A 16515-nucleotide genomic window follows, 5' to 3' on the forward strand; every position below is an offset into this window, starting at 1 on the left:
TCCTTAATCGCAGCGACCCATTTATTTTGCTCAGTTTTGACGTGACTTCTGCTTTCGTAGAATTCTACTGTTTGTTTTGTCTTTTAATGTACCCATAAAATTTAAGTCCTTGTTTTCTCATGTCACTATGTATTTCTACATATTCTTTTATTTCCTTATTACTTCTGAGCCTGTAAGTTTCTCCATCAGTGATTTTGGAGCCTACTATTTCCTAATAATCTTTCTTTCTTTCTTTCGAATTTCTTCAATATCCGTCTTTCTATTTAAAACTGAAGTTTCTTCTCCATAAAGACGTTCAGATTTGATTCAGTGTTGTTATGCGTAAGTTTACTGAATTTAGAAAGTGATTTTTTATTATAAATATTTTGTGTTAATCTGAACGCAGTGGCCATTTTTTGATTTACATATGCACTGAGGGTTGGATGTCATCATTCTTTTGGCACAGGGGCCTGAAGATGACTCTAACGTGGTGTCAAAATTGGTCAGATGATTGATTCTACAAAACGTACGGCTGTTGGTATTCATTAGTTCTAAAAGTTTATGGTGTAGCGTTGCTCTTGGGGGGCGACAAGAAAAAGAATTGTTATTTTATATTTCTTGAAAAACGTCGAGAAAAGTGAATATTTTGGTGGGCCACTTGGAAACAGAATCAGGAATTGATTACACTATTATAATAACATACGTTGAGCATTAAATAACTGGTTGGATTATTTTGAACAAGAGTAGCAGATTGATTTATTTGAGATCGTTCAGAACAAACATTATCATTTCTGTGCATTTTTATAGTCGCGATGTAGTCATACAGGGAACAACACTAAGGGACCAGAAGATTTATAGACTTTAAAAGAAATGCAACACTACACAATTAAAAAAAAAAAGAGCTGATTCAGAAATAGGAAAAACGATAATGTTCCTTCTGCCTCATGCTGCGTTCGGCCCATCAGCGTGATCATAATTTCGGGAGATGAACTAACACAAAATAATTAACATTCACGTAAATGAGGAGATGGAAATCATCAAGGTTAATTTACTAAACTAAGCACACTTATCTTTAACACACTTTTGTTAATGCTGCGTACCTTTTCATATTAAATTACATTAGATGACCATTGTGGTTAAATGCTTTATACGTAACAGTCAAAATGTCCTGTTGATACTATCTATTCGTAATCAGCTACAAGAAACTACATGTTTTCTGATTTGAAAAATAACAGTTAGCATATTTACTGAATATTTTCACATAAAATATAAAATACCGATGCGGAACGCAGCAAGTCCACGTCCGCCTTTCATGGAATACAAACAGTAAAAAAATGTTCAAATGTGTGTGAAATCTTATGGGACTTAACTGCTAAGGTCATCAGTCCCTAAGCTTACACACTACTTAATCTAAATTATCCTAAGGACAAACCCACACACCCATGCCCGAGGCAGGATTCGAACCTGCGACCGTAGCAGCAGCGCGGTTCGGGACAGAAGCGCTAGAACCGCTTGGCCACAGCGGCCGGCACAAAAAGCAAAAGGTGAGGCGCCCAATGCCTCATTTGTCTTGAAACAATAGAACTCTTTTTATATCATTAATCGATAAATGTACATAGAGATTTACAGGCACCGCGCAAGAACGGCAAAGATAAAGAAAAATAGATTATGTCGCTGCTATGCGATGATTCATTTCTTTGACTTTACAATTGTTCGATAACTTTAGGCCATCAGGCGTTTACTATTGAGCGTATATTAATGTTTCTGAGGCGAAAATTACTAATATTACAATGGCCAGCCGTAGCCCTGCATCCTCTTCACCGTTGGATCGCCTACACTTTTCACTCATCGCGCCTTACAAATGTGCTGTGGAGAATACCCTTTCCCTCTGAAAACTAAGTGTTGAAACTCGTCTTCCAGCGATATGTGCTCTGTGAACTAACGGACGAATTATTACGCGAGGGGAACATCGAGATGCTATTTCCCGAAGTGATTGTGTTGTGGAATGTCGATTCTCTCACCTGAAACCGTGGAGGAAGCCGAATGCGGATAGAAATTGCGACGGGAATTCGTGTTATCGTCAGTCGGACAGACGTCTGCTTATCGTGCAAAGGGCGCGGGAGCGTCGCGCATCTGCGGACGCGACGCAATTGTGAGGAGTTCCGTGCGCTCGGCGGAGCGGCAGAAATGCACATCGGGACAGGAGAGCGCAGGGGCCGTGGTTCACGCTGCGTGCGCCTCCAATTGGCTGGAAACAAAGCTGTCTGGCTCTGCGGAGAGTGCTCTCCCCGATTCTGAGAGGATGGGGGGCAGTCGGGAGGGCCGGGAGCGGGATGGGGGACAGCCGCACCGAATAAAAGAGAAGCGAGGGGGTCCCACAAGGACCTGCCGAGCGGTCGTTCTCCATGGGGGACTCGGAGAAACAAAGTCAACCAGGAGGCTGTCACGAAAACTACATCTGATCTGATACTAATTAGCTGACACTGAGCATGTATACCGTTCCAGCAGTCCGGTGAGGCTCGGTATAGGGGAAAATCGGTCACTTTGCCAGCTGAGGACATTTTAGGTCCAGCGCGCTGCTGATGATAAATTGTCCACTACAGTCTACAGGATTTGGCATCCATCTCGACGACCTCAAACACCTTTTTGTCCAGAAGCAATAAAAAAAGCTTATTAAGCAATTTAATTAACTACGTAGGTAATGGAGGTAATTGTTATTGTAGTTCGCTATGGTCGCAGGTTCGAATCCTCCCTCGGGCATGGATGTGTGTGATGTCCTTAGGTTAGTTAGGTTTAATTAGTTCTAAGTTCTAGGCTACTGATGACCTCAGAAGTTAAGTCGCATAGTGCTCAGAGCCATTTTTTATTTTACTTACCAGGAAGACATAACCAGTATGATTTCCTTCCTTGTAACATTGTTCGTTACGAAAATGTGAAATGGGGTAAGACTTGGCCTTAGGAAAGCCCTTCTTAAAGTTTACACACTTTAAAGTTTTCTATCTAATAATAATACCGCGGTACAGCATCCTTAACAATTCTAATCATCCTACTGAGGCGCAGCACGTTGTATCGCGCCAATGTAAGTAGCGAGCACCAGCTTGATACATGAGTCATTATTCTAACTTGACACAAATAGTAACGGCTATGTCCGAAAGGTGTGAGCATCTTACAGACAATGAAATTATACGAATAAAAAAGTCGAGATAAGTACGTCGAAAGCGAAACTTTGTCTCCTGTTACACTAACGACTTTAATTAATTATTGTTGATTTAATAGGTTTCATTATTAGTGTGAATGATGGGGCGAATGCGAAGTATTTAATGAATGAATACTATTGTATTTATTACCTGAGAATACGTTAGCGTGAGAACTGCGGTTGTATAGTGAGAGTGGCCGGCCTGTGTGGCCCAGCGGTTCTAGGCGCTACAGTCTGGAACAGCGCGACCGCTACGGTTGCAGGTTCGAATCCTGCCTCGGGCATGGATGTGTGTGATGTCATTAGGTTAGTTAGGTTTAAGTAGTTCTAAGTTCGAGGGAACTGATGACCTCAGATGTTAAGTCCCATAGTGCTCAGAGCCATTTGAACCATTTTATAGGGAGAGTGAATCATACTCTTGGGGAAATTTGTAAAGTGCAACCAGCAAGTTTATGGGACTGAGGAAACAAGAAAAAATTTGCGATGATTCTGTCATTTCAGGAAGGAGTTATTTTGATAATTTTGGATTTTCTAATTTTTTTCATTTAATAAATTGTAATATAAAAGCAACTACTTTGATTGGTCGGATGTAAAAGACGTGAGATTGTGTCGTTTGATACTAACATCGGATTATCTATTATGTGTATCATCTAATCAGAGGACAGTACGTTCGCGTATACTTCGTGGACTAAGGGTATTGCTTCCTAAAGTCTCAGTTAGGAACTCAGCCATGATCATTTTCGGACGTGAGTATAAGGGAATCTGAACAGATATGATAATTTTGCGAAACAATGTGTTAAACTCGGCCGTAGAGTGTCGCAAAATAATCGCAAACGACTGGGAAGAACGAACATGCGAAATTCCGGTTTTTATGTGTAAATAATAATTAACTAAAATCCACGTGGAGTCCTGTGCAATCCGGGACGGAGAAGTGACCTATGAAAGAGATCGATGTGGAAGCATTAGCGTGGGCATTCTGACACAGACAATCCGTTTTGGTAATACTAGAGCTATTCGGAAAGTAAGGAACGATAGGTCATGAAATGGAAACCACAGTGAAAATCAAAACTGTTTTATTTGCAACAGTTAGCTACAACTTCCAACTACTTATTTCCATAGTCGCCGATCCGACTTAGACGTTTGTCGTAGCGTTGTACCAACTTTCCAATATTCTCGTTATAGAAGGCAGGCACCAGTGCTTTAGCCGGCCTTTGTGACCGAGCGGTTCTAGGCGCTTCAATCCGGAACCGCGTGACCGCTACGGTCGCAGGTTCGAATCCTGCCTCGGGCATGGTTGTGTGTGATGTCCTTAGGTTAGTTAGGTTTAAGTAGTTCTAAGTTCTAGGGGACTGATGGCCTCCGATATTAAGTCCCATAGTGCTCAGAGCCATTTGAACTATTTGAACCAGCCATAGCTTTCTGCCAGTTTTCTTCGCTGACCTACACCTCACTGTCTGTCTTCATAGGGATCGGTTCATGTGAACAGAGATGAAACTCAGAGGCAGACAATTACGGGCTGCGTTGTAAGTAATCAAAAATTTACAGTTGAGAAAGATGCAGGAGCATTTCGTATCCCCTGCAGAATGCGGCTGAGCATTGTCTTGAAGAAGAAAACGCACGATACTTATGTAATGTTGGCTGCATAGCTTCAGCCGAAATTTCTCACCAGACCCTCGTAATTGGCGGGAGACACTATTGTTCTAGGTATCTGTATGTGCTCCCTGTGTGCTCAGAACTAAAAAGAAAGACGTAAATCGATCGACAGGCATACTAGGGACACTGCCCAACACACCTGTGCAAAACTTAATTGGATTTTCAGTGTGGTTTCCATTTCGCGACCGATGTTTCCTTACTTTCAGAATAACCCTCGTATTTCCGGTAAAAGGCTTCGCTAAATACCATAAGATGGCTATCATGTGTGACTGTGATTGCGTGTGAGTGTCTAAATTGTAACTGCAGACTGGAGCAAAAACTTGGCGGTGTGTTTCTCTCAAAAAAAATTTTCTACCTGCTAATAGCCCATAGAAATCCTGAAACTATAAAACATTTGTCGCACCCTCTAAACATGGGTAGCAGCTTTTCCAGTCGAAATACGTTGTTCGTTATCGAGCAGGCGTATGTTTGAGCTGCTGAAGATCGCCGCAGGGTGAGTAGACATTTCCTGGAAGTGGAACAAAATAACCACGGTGTTGCAGTGTCAAGCAAATGCTTTTCAACTATCTGGCGGACATTAACCAGCATGATTACCTTCCTTGTAACATTCTTCGTTACTTCTTTACGAAGATACGAACAGCAGTACCAATTGCCCTTACGAAGGAAGTTGTAATATGTCCGAAACGCCTGATTTAAAGCTTTTATGTTTTAAAGTATTTTATATTTTATTCAATAACGCCGTACAACACCCCGCAGAATTTTAATCTTCGTATTAAGCAAATATATCACTCTCCAGTTCACTACTTTGACCACATTCTATGTTTTACCTCTTTTTATACACACACTTGGTTACAAAATTATAAAATGGTATTAAAGATCATCGTTTCTCTTTCTTATAAATGTTGTGTTTACGTGAATACCTGACAAGTTTTTGTAATGACCTTGAAGAGAGAAAATAGATTCTAGAATAAGAAATATAGAGTGCTATTTCGAAAAGGAAGTACTGCTGTTCATACACTATGTGATTGAAAGAGTCCGGACACCCCAAAAACATACTTTTCTCGTATTAGGTGCACTGTGCTACCACCTGTTGCCAGGTACTCCATATCAGCGACCTCAGTAGTCATTAGACATCGTGAGAGAGCAGAATGGGGCGCTCCGCGGAACTCACGGACTTCGAACGTGGTCAGGTGATAGGGTGTCACTTGTGTCATACGTCTGTACGCCAGATTTCCACACTCCTAAACATCCCTACGTCCACCATTTCCGATGTGATAGTGAAGTGGACTGACAGAGACCGCCGACAGTTGAAGAGGGTCGTAATGGGTAATAGGCAGACATCCATAAAGACCATCACACAGGAATTTCAAATTGCATCAGGATCCACTGCAAGTACTATGACACTTAGGCGAGAGATGAGAAAATTAGGATTTCATGGTCGAGCGATTGTTCATAAGTCACTCATCACGCCGGTAAATGCCAAACGACGCCTCGCTTGGTTTAAAAGGCGTAAACATTGGACAATTGAACAGGGGAGAAATGTTGTGTGGACTGACGAATGACGGTACACAGCGTGGCGATCCGATAGCAGGGTGTGGGTACGGCAGATGCCCCGTGAATGCCATCTGCCAGCGTGTGTAGTGCCATGTTTTTCATGGAGGGGGCTTACACCCCTTATTGTTTTGCGTGGCACTATCACAGCACAGGGCTACAGTCATGTTTTGAGCATCTTCTTGCTTTCCACTGTTGAAGAGCAATTCGGGGATGGCGGCTGCATCTTTCAGCACGATCGAGCACCTTTTCATAGTGCACAGCGTGTGGCGGAGTGGTTACACGACAATAACATCCCTGTAATGGACTGGACTGCACAGTGTCCTGACCTGAATCCTATAGAACACCTTTGGGATGTTTTGGAACGGTGATTTCGTGCCAGGCCTCACCGACCGACATCGATACCTCTCCTCAGTGCAGCACTCCGTAAAGAATGGGCTGCCATCCCCCAAGAAACCTTCCAGCACCTGATTGAACGTATGCCTGCGAGAGTGGAAGCTGTCATCAAGGCCAAGGATGGGCCAACACCATATTGAATTCAAGCGTTATACCGATCGAGGTTGCCACAAACCTGTAAGTCATTTTCAGCCAAGTGTCCGGGTACGTTTGATCACTTAGTGTATCTTCGTAATGAGAAAGATACAAGAAAGGCAATGGTGTATGGTAATATTCCCCTTGTTTTCAAGCATTTTGTTGTACATTTTTTATTTTGTTTCTAGATGAAAAGCTATTTGGAGTAGACACAGTAAATAGAACACACAATGCTTTACTGTATCCATTAAACAATGATCTTTGGGTAGAGCATTACCAAAAATTGTAAGCAAAACGTGTCGACAAACGTCTTTCGTGACGATGGCAAAAACCAGTTTGGTGCTGTTGTCATTTGTTAACAGAGACAAAGATAGATTCAGCAGTTCCTGCTATGACAGCGAGCTCAAATTCTTAATGTCATCGTAAGTAGCTTTAAACAGGTCACTTCGATTCTTCAGAAACTGCAATAGAAAAGGTACGCAATATTAGGTCAGAAAACGACTGTTTTACAAGGAAGGAGCAAAACTGTAGGAGAGAGACGAAGTTCTGGAGAAGTTTTCGTTAATGATGGCTAAAACTAACCATTTACTAGTAGAGAATCCTTGCTGTTGAAGCGGTCGAATTAAAAAAATTTCTCCTGCGAGGTTTCGTATTGGAATTCATTCGTCATCGAGACGGAATCCTAGCATTTCATATACTACAGGCACGGGCATAGTCTTAGTGTTATATTTTTGCCCGATGCATTCAAAATAAACTTGATTGATGGTTAAGAGCTCCATATACGTATCAGGACTACAGTGTAATTTGTTGATACAGATCACTATATTTAGTTCCCCAACTTTCTGCAGAAGTATGCAGCAGATATAGTTTGGTTCTAATACTGTAGCTAGTATTTGCGTTTATTTAGACTTGTATAGAAACAGCTGAAAAATGCCGACAATTAAAAAAAATCACTTGTAGAGTGGTGATAATATTTTCATGTCTTTTATGCTCTTGTTTTATTATATAATTTAATTTTTTGTTGCATGAATATACTGAAAGCAAGCAAAGAACGGTCTTTAAGAATGTTACGCTGAATGCAGAACAACTGAAATATTTAATATGTACGAGTATGGTAACTTATTCTAAAAAGCAAACTTTCACGGCAATAAAAAAATTTCTTAAATTATAAGTGCTATTATGCCCTGACCTTATGGTATCTGTTAGATAACGTAGCGTTTCGTCCCAGTCTGCGGATGATATCTTCATGGGGAGTCGTAGCTCTGACGTCTCTCCGAAAAACATAGTGGTTTTCCACTGGCTCATCGTTACCCTGCTCCGTTGAATACTGCTGTGCGGAGACATGATGCCACGATTGTTTTTGAATGCGGAAGCTGTTGTTGACCTATTTACGCCACCGTCCTTGTCAAATGGTTCAAATGGCTCTGAGCACTATGGGACTTAACATCTGAGATCATCAATCCCCTAGACTTAGAATTACTTAAACCTTACTAACCTAAGGACATCATACACGTCCATGCCAGAGGCAGGATTCGAACCTGCGACCGTATCAGCAGCGCGGGTCCGGACTGAAGCTCCTAGAATCACTCGACCACAGCGGCCGGCCTTGTTATCTAATTGCGGAAGACTTCTGCATTTCTTCAGAATCAGTCTGTTTAGCTTGACCCTTTCTTCTTCCGATTAAAGTAATCGGCGTGCTTAACAGTCTCCACCGCTTGGCTACACAATCTGTTCGTTGTATCCGCTTATGCCTGCCGGGACTTGTATTTTCTCAAACGCAGATGACTTCTTCGTTGGTAAGAGTGTTCCGCTACACCTGATTCATCGAATTTTACTCTCCGATTGTTGCCTTATGTTTTTCTACTTTTCTCTTGGTGGCATCTACGTACACTTGTGTACAGCTTCACTGTTTCCTGTACATTCCTGCTTTACCCAGAGACTGACAATGGTTCTTGATATATTGATATATTAATTGATCTTCCCTGTGGGTTTGTATATTACGATAATGTCTCGTTTCTCTACTGTTTGTGTAATCAGCTGTGCAGTCAACAGTATATAGAGTTTCTCACCCCTTAATCGTGAAAGATGATAGTTATATGCTGAAAGAGAGCGGTGCCTGCTACATTTCTACAGTTGACGAAGTAATTTATGTTATTGCCTGAGATAACTGGTGGATTATGGATCTCATATTTTTTGGTGGTATATGTACTGTGTGTGACACCTGATGGTCTGTGGACCAAAACTGATTATGCAACAAAGAAATTTTTATCAATATCTCTTAGCGGTGAATCGTGATTTTTTTTCAGATGGACTCTAGGAAAAAATAAGTATGGAACGAAAATCGGTAACTGTGTTGCACATGTAGAGGCAAAAAGATGCTTACAATATCAGAAACATTTGATGATATATTCAGAGCAAGAACTTCACAAATTGACGACGTCAGTCAACAGTTATTCTGCTTGGCATCGACTGACAGAATTACTGGACGTCCTTCTGAGGGATGCCGTGCCAGATTCTGTCCAAATGGAGCGCAGAAACTCTCACCGTGTTCGGGCGGCCATTGTCTCGCTTTCATGTAAGCCCAGGATTCCTTGCCATGACGGGCAACAAAAAGCGGCGATGAATGTTGTTGGCGTACCACTGTGCTGTGGGGTTGCCGCGGATGACAATCAAAAGAGTCCCGCTATGAAATGAAACCCCAGGTATTCACTGTTGTTCGTCGGGCCGTATGTTGGGCGATAGTCATGCTGGTCTCCCACCACTATCTGGGGTGTCTCCACCTTCGTTTTCAGGCTGGAATCTCACTGATTGGAGTAGAACTGTCTTCAGTGATGAGTCCAACTTCGAACCGAGGCCCGATGACGTACCAAGACCTGTCTGGAAACGCCCTGGACAGCGGTGAGGAACCAACCTAACCGTCACCCATCGGACGGACCCACAACCAGGAGTGATGATCTGAGGTGCCAATTCTTTGCATAGCAGGATCCATTTGGTTATCATCCGATGCACCCTTACAACACAGTGGTACGTCGGCGATATTCTGCGCCTTGTTTTGTTGCCCTTCATGGCAAGCTACCCCGGGCTTACATTTCACCCCGCATGCACATGGCGAGAATTTCTACAGCTCGCCTTCTTGCTTGCCTAAGCTTGTCTTGACTATCAAGGTCGCCTTATCTCTCTCTAATCTAGAATTTGGCACATTACGGGCAGGGCCCTCCAACATCCAATAACTCTGTTAATCAATGACAAGCAGAATACCTGCTTACATAATGGCCAGAGATGGACCAATGGGTTATTGACTTGCCCCATTTGGGAAGCTGTCTCTCTATTGAATAAATCATCCAGTTTTTTTTCTGAAAATATAATGATTTGTTTTTCTGTGCCGGTACAGGCGTGTGGAATCATGCCAATCCGAAGGGTGATGACACCGTCCTTTCCCTCCGATCCGGACAGCATACACACACACACACACACACACACACACACACACACACACACACACGGGCGCGCGCGCACGCACACATACAGAAACGAAACACAATGTTGGGGTGTATATCATCCCTAATAAACAAGAAATAAACGCTTTATAAATTGAAATGCTTCTTCTTGCTGAAATTTATTTTATTTTTTGTTGTCTTTGGCGTTAAGGCATCATCAGTGGATTTAATCTCGAGTGAAAATTGTTATTCTTATAAGCGATAGTTGCTGTTTAGAAAACCGTTCACGTCATAACTTTTACATGAATAAATTACTGCTTACAGTTATTATTCTCTCCGGCTGACACCTGCGTTTCTTCTCATCTGGTCACTGGTCAGATTACGAAGTATGGAACTACGAAAAAAAAAGTTCGTGACGTGAAAATTCGTAAGTATTTCAAAACTGAAGCGAAATTCGACCTCCACCTATGACAGATGAGAGGAAACGCATATCGGCAGAAAAAGGAATAACTGTAAGCAGTAATTTATTTGTGTAAAAATTAAGACGGGTACTATTTATAATGTATAAATATCGAAGGTAAAAACAAAACTGCACAGTAAAGGAGAGTCGCGTCTGCAAGAATTACATACTTATTCGCCTAAACCGGGCCCTCGTCGCTTAATAAATATGTCCTTCCTGGACAGGAATGTAAGTAACGTACCGTGCAGGTTGTGGCACACAGACGACTATATACGGAAGTTCGATCTAGCCGCGATTCGTGGACGGATAGCCGAAGTGGTTAATGTGACGGCTCGCGTAGAGCAGGAAACCTGGGTTCGGGTCCTGGACTTGTATAAGTTTTCATTGTCGTCACACCAGTACACAGCGGATGGTGGTTAATATTCGCAATTGCGAGTACATTTCCTGAAATAAAATATATTGCAGCAAGAAACAGGTGTTAGTATTTGTGAAACAAACATAAGTAATATTTATGTTTGAAGAGTCCTGCGTATCATATCATTCTGAAAAATAAAATGATCGTATGGCGTTAATGGCTGGAAGACCTTTCTGATCTATAAAATCTGAGCATCTTTAGAGATATTTATTTATTAGCTGTTTTGGCTCAGCTAAAATCTGAGCATCTTTAGAGATATTTATTTATTAGCTGTTTTGGCTCAGCTATGGTATGGCTGTACTGACGGTTCCATTGTGAAGGCTAGTAATTGCAGGTTGTCGACTACCGTTATAAGTACGTAAATTCGTCTGCCTGCACAGTTGTCACTCCGCTATGAAGCATTTTGAATAGTGGGAGACCGTACAGCCGTGTCGTTCTTTAGCTACCATAGCTACTGTCCAGTCCAGCTCGAAGCTTCCTTTCCGCTTGACCAGATAAGCAGCCGTCTGTTATTTTCTTCTTCGCAGGTGTCCTGGATGCGCAAGCGAGACCTGCACATACTGACGTCGAGCATCTTCACGTACACGGGCGACGCTCGGTTCAACGTGATGCACCCCGAGGGCACGGACGAGTGGAACCTGCGCATCGAGTACGTGCAGCCGCGCGACGCCGGCATCTACGAGTGCCAGGTCAACACCGAGCCCAAGATCAACATGGCCGTGCTGCTCAACGTGGAAGGTAGGGGAGGGCGGGGGCGGCGCGCTGCAGGCGGCTCGCCGTGACGTCACGTCGCCGGCTCCGGCCTGTCTGCCAGTGGCTTGGCGCTCTTGTCTCTCACACACGCTCCGTAGCAAGGGTGTACATAGCCACGGCCACTTTCGCTTTGGGTCATACCTGGGACCAACACAGGCACTGGGTTTCAATTCACTTGTGGCAACTGAACAGGCTCCATCAATATACGTGTGCATTGGAGGCTCCTGATCACCCAGTGTTAGTGTGTGTGTGTGTGTGTGTGTGTGTGTGTGTGTGTCTGTGTGTTTGGCTGGAGTGCTGCCAGCAGCTAAGTAGCATATCTTTAAGTAATTCTGTAAATAGAAATCAATGTTCAATGGAGTACATGTATGAATTAGACAAAAAATTGAAAATAATTTCTCCTAGCCCACACATATTTCTAGCCCCATACAGATAGCTCTCAAACTTTGTCGTTGTGTGTTTTTAATGGATACGACAATACGCGTAAGGTTTATAATGATAAACCTGGGGCACATAACTGATGCATGAATAACTCACCTCTGAACTTCTACCTACATGATGCACCCACGCTTTTGTTATAAAGTTGCAAGCGTTATCATAGCTATTAAAAATTCTCAAGCAAAACTTTCCGGACTATTGTTTGGCTTAAGGAATCTGCATGGAAATGGGAGAAATTATTTTGTGCTTCTTCTCCCGATTTCAAATCACATTATATTAAAAATTTTGTCTTACTTCAACAAGGATTTTCTTCTTTTTAGTCCTGTAGTTGTGAGATTTCTCAACGGATATAAAAAATTTCGATGTGATATTTTTATTTAAAAATATTTACATATATACTACTTTTTACCCACAGCTTTGCGAATGCACGTGTACGTCACATATACTGCACACATCTCCTCGTCCCTCTCTCTCTCCTCACCTACGTCTGTCCGCTGGCGTACCACCTGAAACGCATGTCACTACTACCCACATAACACGTCGGTCCTACAGGCCAGCCAAGATCCCAGAAATAACAACTCCCCACCCCCACCCCCCATCCCTCCATTAATACCGAAGAGACAGACAAGAAAGTGTTGTCATCCAGCTTTGAGTCATATTTAAAATTTCAGGCCTTAAGCTCATCGTGAAATTAGTTTAATACCAAATTCAAAATTTGTATTTAATTGGGAGACAGACAGGAAAGCAACATAATAGAAACAAAAAGAGGAAGTGACAGAGATACGCAATATACCCTCCGCCATGTACCATCCAAGGAAGCGAGTTAATACTGCATTGTCTTCTGGTTCAGGGTTACGTTGCAAATTTCAAGTCTCCAGCTCTTCGGGAAGTTAGTTGAAAATCAGTTCCGAAATTTGTACCGAACAGACAGATAAACATGGAAGCGATCTGACAGATACCTGTTAAAACAAAAACAAAGAATTTTTAACAATGTGTAAAGATAACGTGGAATAAGATCAACTTAATTACATAAATCTATTCGTGATCATTTTCACTAACTGTATTTCAGCTTCATGTAACACAGGTAGGGTAGTTATCAGTCTCGACTTATCATTTGTACACTTCTCACCGCCAGCTACTAGATTGTTGCTAGCCGAGAGCATGTGCAGGTCGGTATCATATATCTTGTTTCTAATCTAATCTGATGATCGCTTGGTAATAAGCCGAAACCCGTAATGGTATCATTTATGAGAAGCCAGGCTGAGATACTTAGACCAGTCACATCACTGCGACCACTGCCTATGTTCGATGGAAACGTGCAATAACCACACAGAGACGGGAGGGGTGGCTACACTAGTAGTGTAGGATACATAATGCGCGCCAGGGGGACGCGTAAAATATTGCAGTCCTTGTAAAAATGCGAAAACAGAGCGATATCTCTGACGTTCAAAACGGGATGATCATTGGCGTTTGAGCCAAGGGTGGAAGCGTTTCCAAAACGATTGTTCGCGTGCCTCCGTATTTAAAATATAGCGCACACGCCAAAATGACGGTATGCGAAACTTCTGCCGAGGCAACTGTGTTGGGCCACAGGCCATAGACTGTAGGGGTGATGATGGCTGCAGATACGAGTACGGGTGAACTGACGTGCAACTCAAAAACGCTTTCGTGACCACTTATTGGCAAACTGCCTATTTGCTTCCGTCTCTGGTTCTTCGGCCCTCCACCGGCAATGGAGGGTGAAGCTTTGACAATGCCAGCCAATCGTGCTGACGAAACGTCAGTAAAATCATCAGACAAACGGCCGAAGAACCCGAGACAGAAGCAAATAGGCAGACGTGCAACTGTTGAGAAGCTGACCAGCGAGATAAATCAAAGTACTAACAACAGTATCTTCTCAAAAACCGTACAACGGATGGAGGCCTCAGCAGCAGACACCGTTCATGCACCCATTTTGACTGCCGTTCGTCGGTGACGAAGACGGGAATTTTCACGACAGTCTCGCAACTGGACCTCCACTCATTGTGAGTGGCTACAGGTGGCCTTTAAGATGAATCACGCCGCTGGCGTGTACAGCGTGGAACGCCTGAAAGCAAACACCCTGCAACAATCAACGGAAGGGTACGAGTCGGAGGAGAGGATTACGATCTGGAGAATTTTTAACAACACAAATATGAATCTATTCTTGGCACCATATCTACCCCTACATGCTATATGTTTTTCCTCAACACGGTAGCATCTACCAGCAGTACAATGCAACCTTGTCACACAGCTCACAGTGTACGTGCGTGGTTCAAAGAATTTCGGGATTAGTTTGTAGTACTCCCCTGGCTACCAAACTCGCCCGAGAAACTGTGGGACTACCTCGATTGGGCTGTTCGCGCCACTGCCTCAACAGCAGGTGGCCACGGCATAGCAATCGCGATGGGTCCGTTTCCCTGTCGGTACCTTCCAGGACCATTCACTCATTTCCTGCACATCTCGCAACGGTCCGCGCTGCAAAAGGTTCTTGCTTTTGAAATGTGAACGCATAGATGTGACTGGACAGTGTATACAATAAGAATAACCATACAAGGCGATCGCTGTGTTTCCATAAGTTAGTATGTGTTCCCTGTATTCTTGATTGATTTATTTACTCGTTTCAGTAGCATACAGACAAGATTCTATAAACTTGCAATTTCACGTGAGGAAACAGAAAGAACTTATGAGGTGCGACGATAAAGTAATGAGGCTGATTTTCTTTGCTAGATATGGCAACCCTGCAGGCTTGCGTAGGCACAATTTCTTTGACCTTGATCTATAAGCTGCTTCTAGTCCAAGCGGCACATCGATGCATCTGCTCAGTCGTGACTTGAGCTGTAATAAGTTAACACGTGTTTTTGTCTCTCATCACGGAAATAGAACCGTATAATATTGAGCAACGGTATGCCATTTATTTTTTCGTTAAATTGGGTGAAAACACGACGACAACTTACGGTAAGCTACAGAAGGCTTTTGGAGAGGAAGTTATGTCAAGAGCTCAAGTTTTTCGTTGGTATAAAAAATATTTAAGACGAAGACCGCAGTGGACGACCATCAACCTCACGGGCAGATGTCAACTTGGCCAGGGTGCGTTAACTCGTACGATCTGATCGAAGATTATTCGCGAAAATGATTGCTGAAGAACTGAATGTCAATTGAGAAACTGTTCGTCTAGTACTAACTGAAGATCTTGCTATGAGAAAGATTTGTGCAAAAATGGTCCCCAAAAATCTCACACCACAACAGCGAGAAACACAGAAAAATGTGGTAGCCGATCTGTTAGAGCAAACGAAAATCAATCCAGAATTTTTGAGCCGTATTATCACTGGTGATGAAAGTTTGCTTTTTCAGTACGATCCAGAGACAAAACGCCAAAGTTCGCAATGGTGCTCAAAGGAATCATCCATACAAAAAAGTGTTCGCATGTCAAAGTCAAAAGTGAAATGCATGCTTCTGTGTTTCTTTGATTCAAAGGGAATTGTTCATAAAGAGTTGGTGCCTCCGGGACGAACAGTTAAACAATATTACTACAAAGAAATTTTAGAAAGACTTCGTAAAAGAGTGCTTCGTGCCCGTGCCAACATTGCTGATAATTGGATTCTGCATCACGATAATGCTCCGTCCCATACTGCTCTGTGAGTACAGCAATTTTTAACCTCAAAACAAATTTCTGTACTACCACAGCCACCTTATTCACCAGATATCGCTCTGTGCGACTTTTTTCTATATCCAAGAGTCAAAACGGCGGTCAAGGGACACCATTTTCAAACAACACAAGATGTCCAAAAAGCTGTGACGAGGGTCTTGGAGAATATTACATAAGACGAGTTCCAGAAATGTTACCATCAATGGCAGAAGCGCTGGAAAAAGTGTGGGCAACCAGAAGGGAACTACTTTGAAGGAGACGACACTAAACTTGACTAAAACGGTAAGTAACATTTTTTTTCACATCAGTCTCATTACCTTATTTTGGCACCTCGTATATATATATATATATATATATATATATATATATATATATATATATATATATATATACACAAAATTGTAACCATGTAGTCTCTGCCCAGAAATGTATAAC

At 42.6% G+C, this 16515-nt stretch overlaps 1 protein-coding gene across 1 annotated transcript in view; it reads left to right on the forward strand.

Moving 5' to 3' along the window:
• The window catches only part of LOC124805518, a 124487-nt gene that overhangs the window by 3847 nt on the left and 104125 nt on the right, over positions 1 to 16515 (forward strand). The window contains exon 2 of the mRNA XM_047266082.1: positions 11750 to 11960. Within this exon, the coding sequence (XP_047122038.1) occupies positions 11750 to 11960 (211 nt within the window). The remainder of the gene's footprint in view (positions 1 to 11749; positions 11961 to 16515) is intronic.

The sequence above is a fragment of the Schistocerca piceifrons genome, chromosome 7, assembly GCF_021461385.2.
Source record: "Schistocerca piceifrons isolate TAMUIC-IGC-003096 chromosome 7, iqSchPice1.1, whole genome shotgun sequence".
Taxonomy (NCBI): domain Eukaryota; kingdom Metazoa; phylum Arthropoda; class Insecta; order Orthoptera; family Acrididae; genus Schistocerca; species Schistocerca piceifrons.